This window comes from Pavona decussata, unplaced genomic scaffold (assembly GCF_977016875.1).
Source record: "Pavona decussata unplaced genomic scaffold, jaPavDecu1.1 SCAFFOLD_96, whole genome shotgun sequence".
NCBI lineage: Eukaryota > Metazoa > Cnidaria > Anthozoa > Scleractinia > Agariciidae > Pavona > Pavona decussata.
The window spans coordinates 1,411,719-1,418,704 of NW_028145513.1; the positions used below are offsets into that span (position 1 = coordinate 1,411,719).

A 6,986-nucleotide genomic window follows, 5' to 3' on the forward strand; every position below is an offset into this window, starting at 1 on the left:
TACCAACTGTTGTATAAGCTAGTATTCGGAGAAGTGGTATATCCAGCTTTTGAAAAATAACGAGAAGTCGGCCGCGGCTTTGAGAATTTCGGAGGTGTTTTACAGTTTGCAAGTGAAGCACAATCAATAACCTTTCTCATACAAAACTAGCTGGTGGCCAGTATAAGGACTGTTATCTGAGTGAAATCATTTGTATATCTTTCAATCGAAGCTATTGTTTGGTCACCACCCTCTTTTATAATAAGTAAGGTGGAGATCTACAGAAAGATCATTTCCAGTATGCTCCACTAACTCTCAGTGCATCTGCTCTTAATTTTCGACCCTTCGCTTACTGTATTCGTCGGTCTTTCGATATCTAATGACGTGCAAATATCAGATCAGTGCAAACAGTAACGCATTTTATGTTTGTATAACTTACTCCACTGGCAGATCGACCCTCGTTAGTACAGATTTTCTCATTAGCATACTAAACCTATTGTCAGCCCCGGGCAAGCAAATTCAGAAATTATCATACATTTATTAATATTATAAGAAATCGACTGATATTGAATATTGACGAACAGTTTGATTTTTCTTTTTCAGTAGTAACGCCGAATTTGAACAAGGCACGCCACATGGTCTAAATATATCGAAGTACACAGGCGCAACAAAGTCAAGATACCCAAACAACGTACTTCTTTCCGCGAGATAAACCTGGCGGGGAATCTTGTTCAAAGTAAAATAGTCGTAAAACAATACGTAAGGAGACAAATTGGCGTAAAAGCCGCACCTGCCAATCGGTCAGGATAAGTTTGTTTGTCCGGTTTTTTATCTATATTTGTGGCTGGCTAGTTTGTGCATCGTCCCATAATGAAGTTCTCACTAAGCTTTTTTTGGAGTATGAGAGAATGAAGAAGTCACCTGATTTGCATGTGACAAGGAAAACAATCTCTCCTCTCTTTTATCGTTAGTCATAATTCGATAAAACGGGCGACAAAAAGCCGTGCTTTTAGTTTGGTATTACTTCTTGATAAAAATCTGACGCATAGTCTGAAATTCAATTTATTAAAGCACATTTTTCACGAAGGTAAGGCAAGAATGCACTAGCCCGCAAATAGCATAGGCTAATCTAGGCGGGTAGTGCAGTTGATTAGTATATATTTACAGAATATAATTTAAAGATATACCAATAATTAATGTGTAATAAGTTAAGTAAAAAATAATGACTGTCTAAATTAAAATTAAGAAAGTTTCATATTAGCTAATCATACCACTGATATTTGAAGTTTTTAATCAGAGTGTTGAGTGTTGAGTGTTGAAATAAAGGAAACAAGATGGCCCACTCAAAAAGATACTGCGTTTTCATGCGTTATTTTCCTTCGAGTTTGAACTTGTTTTTAAATTATCGCCCACTAAAAAGGGCAAAGGGTAGGTTATGTGCGGATTATTCCGGCTATAAATGGGCATGATTTAAATTTTTGTTTCCCAGGAAAATGAAATCCAAGTTGGGCAGGCTGTATCACGGCGTCACGCAAACCAACAGCTTGACTGCTGAGCCTGTTTAGTAATACCTTTGGATTAAATCAACAGAGGATTCATAAAACTCATCAATTTTTTCTGTACGATGGCAGCTCTCTACCCGCTCTTTGTCGGATAACAATAAGTTTGCAACTGACTCTACAATATTGACTTGATTATTTGTTACCAAACTGTTTTTGTTTGCGGTTGACTGCCCACAGATGAAAGACAAATTATGACATTTATTAGCATATTTAGTTACGAGGGGTGATGTATACGACTTTTATTCTTGCATACTAATGCTACCGAAGCGTCTATGTTATTCTCTTGTCAAGCGAGCGAACTTTCTTACTCTCAATGAAAGCTTTCAAAAAATGTAGGCCAAATTTGCCAGTGTCTCCTGTAGACAATGATTCCTAGCTCTTACCAGCCGATAGGATCGGATTCACCCATCGAAAACGACGAACATTTCGACGCTGGAACAACCGACAGTTCACAACAATCGAAATGGCGGAAAGCTATTCAGAGACTTCGTCAAGTGGACAAGAGCTTTTTTGTGTCAAAGGCCTTCTACTTCTTCTTCTACACGGCACTGGGGACGCTTTTCCCATTTTTTAGCCTGTTTTACAAGCAATTATGGCTAACTCCTGGACAAATTGGTCTTTTGCTCGCTCTGAGGCCAGCTGTGAAACTTGTGTGCTTGCCGTTGTGGAAAATGGTGACGGACAGATACAGCAGACCCAAAGTGGTGTATTTTATTTCGATTCTAGGATGGATTGTAGGTTACTTCGGACAGTCGTTTGTTTATCCCACTAATTTGCCATGTTATGGTTATTCCAAGGAGGGTTCAATCATTCAAATAAGCGGTCTCACTACTCCATCCCCAAATCATCAGCTTAATTCAAGCGCCAAACCTGAAATTAATATTACTTCAAGGGGACTGTCTCTAGACTCTCGTATTCCTTACTCCTTGCGAAAATGGGATCCGAGGAATTATCAGGACTTTAACGAGAGAAGGGAACAGAACGGGTATTTATTTAACAACGTGAAATCAAGGAAAGATATTGGAAATATCGCGAAAGCGCCATTTTCACAATTGAATGATCACGATGCAAATGCGGAGTATACAAATGCAAATATGAAATCAAGAACAGACAGATTAATTCAGCTAAGTGATACTGGTGCTAGTTCCCCTTCAAAAGAGAAAAGCGGAGAAGTACATCGCGATGATCTGTTATTTAACGATGGACACCAAGCTGAAGCCTCTTCACAGGAGAATAACGACAAAATCAAACGTGCATCTATCATCATGGAAGATCCAACAAGGGAAGTAATAAGAAAGAAGAAACCTGATGTGATGAAGCCGTACGAGAAATTAGGACAAATCACCGAGAGCCCCAAGCCAAATGATGATTTTCGCGTAAAATTCAACACCTGGATTTTTCGTTGTCTGATCCTAATTGTGATTTTAACCGAGATTATCACAACACCGACGCCAATGATGGCAGATAGCGCCATTGTACAATCTCTAGTGGAGACTGACAGCGAATATGGCAAGCAACGGTTATTTGGCTCGCTTGGTCTCAGTCTCGCCGCAATCCTTGTCGCAGTGTGGGTGTCTCTGACGACTGACTGTCTCCACACAGACACCATCAATTATTTACCGTGCTTCTACTTGTTTGAAATTGCTATTGGTGCCACGGTTTGGGTGTCACTGTTTGTCACGTTTGATCGGCCTCTTGGCGAGGAGAACGTGACCTACGAATTCCTGGACGCGATGAAGCTATTCAAGAACTTCAGAAATGGCGTGTTCCTGGTTACCCTGTTCGCGTTCGGCTTCTTCCACAGCCTTCACTATTCGTTCCTGTTTTGGTACCTACAGGATCTTGGTGGGACTCCTGTGCTTTTCAGTATCATCCTGCTGATCTACTCTCTGGCAGAAGTGGTGACGTACTTCCTGTCTGGACACTTGGTGAAAGCCATTGGTCAGCAGGGTATGATCTGCCTGGCCTTCGCATGTTACACAACTAGATACCTCATGTACACCTACCTGAATGATGCCTGGTTTGTGATTCCAATGGAGTTGGTTCAAGGGATCACATATGGAGGAGTGTGGTCGATTGCTGCTGTTTATGTGAATGCACCACCAGGTAGGAACATAGTAACATATAGACCGACAGAATGAACTGCAATTGTCAGAGAGACAAAATGACAGACTGAATGATTGACAGAAAATCACACAGACAGACTGACTGACTGACTGAAATGATTGACAGAGATACCTGTACAGAAAAACACACGTCAGACTGACTGACTGACTGATTGATTGACAGAGATACAGAGAGATACACAGCAGACAGATCAACAAATAAAATGTTTGGTTTTATCAACAGAGTTGACAAGGTAATTTGGCCACTGTGAAGAGATTCGAGTGCTAGACAAACAGACAGACAGATTCGAGTGCGAGACAAACCGATTGACCGACTGACTGCCACACAGGCAGACTCAGTCACCGACCAACCGCCGTACCGTAATGATATGACATGGTCATCGTTTCAACAATGGCTTCCAATCTTTGTGGACATGAATGGCTAAACTGAGAACGCTCTTAGCTGGGGCTCAAAGGGTTAAGGAAAAGCCCGGCAAAATAGAAAAACACAGACGCAAACAAAAGTACCTGTACACAACACTAACCTCGAAAAAGATGACGTCTACATCATTCGTTCCACCTACTCCTCCCCTGCCTCCCATTTCTTGTTAAAAATAGAAAAGTATCATAACATGAACTATTTTTTACTAATATGTTCTTGTTTCTTCTCTCCTTATAGAAGCAACACCTATGGTTCAAAGTATTCTGCACGGAAGCTACTGGGGCATAGGGATGGCCCTGGGCTCAGGAATCAGCGGTGTTATCATAGATGCCGCAGGCGCACGCACCCTTTTCCTCATTGCAGCTGGCGTTTGTTTCTTGTTTTGCATGTTTCACCTGGGCATTGACATTTACAACAAAATGAAAGCTTTGGAAGAAGACCAAGAGCAGAGAATTGCCGCTAGGCGCGGGGAGGAAATCGCGAGAAAGCCCAAGAAAAAGGAAAAAGACGGTGATTTTATCGGAGCAGCAGCTGCTCCCCTGGTGCCATGCCTTCTTTACGCCAGATAAAGCTTAGTGTTTTTTTCACTCAATCTCGTAAGCAGAGTCTTTGGGCTGACCACTGAGTACGAAAGTTAGTTTGAATTAATTCAACGAACTTTGCAATTGGATGACTGAAAGGAAAACCCTCCTATGTCGAGAAAAGTCCCCCCTCCCCCTCTCCTCCCCTAGAAAAAGGAACCCCTAAAACATTGTACCGTATTTTTCTTCCGCATCAAGACCATCTTTTCGGTAAAAATTTCGTGGATAGCGGCAATTATTTTCTCTTACAATCCTTCGCAATCGTTTTACCAAGAGCTTTTTCCAAGGAAAACAGGCAAAAAATACGGGGCAATGTTTTGTGAACAAATTGAAGCAAAAATGACCTAAAATTCTCCATAGGACAGTTAGCCTCTCACGCAGCCCAAAAATGGTCTTCAATTGTCACCGACTAATTGACTAGCCATTGTATTTCTAATGTAGTGGGTTAGACTTTCAATTTAAGGGTCTGTGGCTCGATCCTGTTCTCATCTGTTACATAAGTTCATGATTGAAAGTGAAGTATTGAAATCTGTACAAAACACCCAGCTGGTAATTGGGCAGCAGAAAAACAAAACGCTTGTCTCCTGTTGGGCCCTGTTCTCAGCTGTTAGTTAATTTCGTGTCTCATACTGAAGCATGGAAACCGGTTCAACCAAATAAAAAGATGATTGGCTTCATACAGCAGCTGATTGGAAAAAGAAAAAAAGAACAAGTATTTTGACTCAATCACAGAGACCAGGAGACAACCAACAAAATACATTTTTTTCGGCGTTCTTAAGAAACTTTGACTTTAAATCGATATATTATTGTATAAGGAGAAACTTATAGTTGAGAACTGCAATTATCGGTTAAACGTTTCTCATTAGACGATGTGTTCTTCATGCCCATAAGTGGTGGCTGTAGGGGAGCGGTCCGTGAGCCCCACCCCACTCTCAAAGAAAATCAGTCAGGAAGGGTTATATTAGTTTTGTTCGCTTGTTTGTTGTTTTTTCATTCTATGTGAAAAGTTTTCGTTCTGGGCCCGCGGGCCGACATTTCACATCAAGTTCTGGCTCCACCTCTGTATGAGGCCTTTTTGTCGGCTAATACAGTTATCGGTTGATAAAGAAGCGGACAAAATTGGGCCATTTAAGGGGACAGCGCGTCAAAACAAAGTTGTAATCCAGAAAATAGAAGCAAGGCGATGTATTACTTACCCTTCAGTTGTCTCTGATGTTCTGTGGTAGGATATCGATTGTCCGGAGCACTAGCACTAGTTATTGGGAAAAATAATAACTTCAATTAATTCTTTGTTGAAAGGATGTACCTAAAAACATTTAAGATTTCCGTTCGGTTCTTCCGACGAGCAGCATGCATTAGATTATTTTTCTATTCACGAAGTCGGGAAATCGTTCAGATACACAAATATAAAGTCATCATGTTTAGATTGAAAAATAAAAAAATAAATTTACAGTAACTTTGTTGTAATTTTTTGACTCGTTTTCAAACGAGTCTTATCTGGGTGTGTTATGGCGGGGTTGGGAGGGGGATTAAGGGAGTTTGAACAATCTGTGTACCTCCACAAAGGAATGCGAAAACTCAAAGTTCGTCTGCATATATGTACCCCAGAGTGACTTTTTGTGTGTGTATACAAGTCGTATACATCGCCCAGTTCATGGGGCTCTCTCTGTCTTTTGTCTTGGTCAAAACCGTTCGAGCCCTTTGTCTCTGATACATCACCGAAACGAATTGACCGTGAACATGGTGAAGGCCTGGGAGAAAACCGTGCAGAAACTAAGCAATTTCTATTTTAAAAAAAAACCAAATAACGGGTAGTACGTATACTGTTGTGGTTGTTTTGTTGAAACTGACTGGGACCGTTAGCCCTTGCTCTATTGCCATTGGTTGAATACGTCTTCTCGACAAGGGACTATCGCTTACGTTGTTGTTGCTTATTGCTGTGCCCGTGAAAAAAAAAAAACGACAATAACCACAGACAAAATGACTTCAAACACAACCCGCGCGCTCCCCTCGGTATCTAATGTTCAACAAACAGGTTTCTCCGGTACTGTAACTATGTTTTCATACCAGATAGGTTGTCATTGTGAACACTACACTGTTATAATTTCAGGCAGAGAACTTGTCTTTGCCTTTTTATCCGTTTAATTTCAGTAATTTTGCAGATTTCGAGGACAAGTTACCCGTCTCTGACGAGTTATCAGTCCACTTCAATCTTGACCAGTCGATGTAAAACGGATTTAACTCGGTAAAGCTAACGGGGGGGGGGGGGAGGGGGAGGGCAGATTTTAACAATTGCGAGACGTTGGGATCCTTGCAC

General features: G+C 41.1%; 1 protein-coding gene across 1 annotated transcript; it reads left to right on the forward strand.

Annotated features, from left to right (window-relative positions):
* The first annotated feature begins 1,610 nt into the window (after nt 1-1,610).
* Nucleotides 1,611-5,263, forward strand: LOC146472877 (major facilitator superfamily domain-containing protein 6-like). Its single transcript, XM_085119118.1, has 2 exons — nt 1,611-3,647; nt 4,326-5,263. Exons 1-2 carry the CDS (start codon nt 1,907-1,909, stop codon nt 4,655-4,657), a joined length of 2,073 nt encoding a protein of 690 aa, XP_084975244.1. The 5' UTR covers nt 1,611-1,906; the 3' UTR covers nt 4,658-5,263.
* Nucleotides 5,264-6,986: the final 1,723 nt, after the last annotated feature.

What these genes read in the sequence shown, in the direction of transcription:
- LOC146472877 (XM_085119118.1), top strand. Translation starts at nt 1,907, where the DNA reads ATGATTCCTAGCTCTTACCAGCCGATAGGATCGGATTCACCCATCGAA. An exon ending in TTATGTGAATGCACCACCAG is followed by an intron (nt 3,648 to 4,325) that starts GTAGGAACATAG and finishes CTCTCCTTATAG; the next exon opens with AAGCAACACCTATGGTTCAA.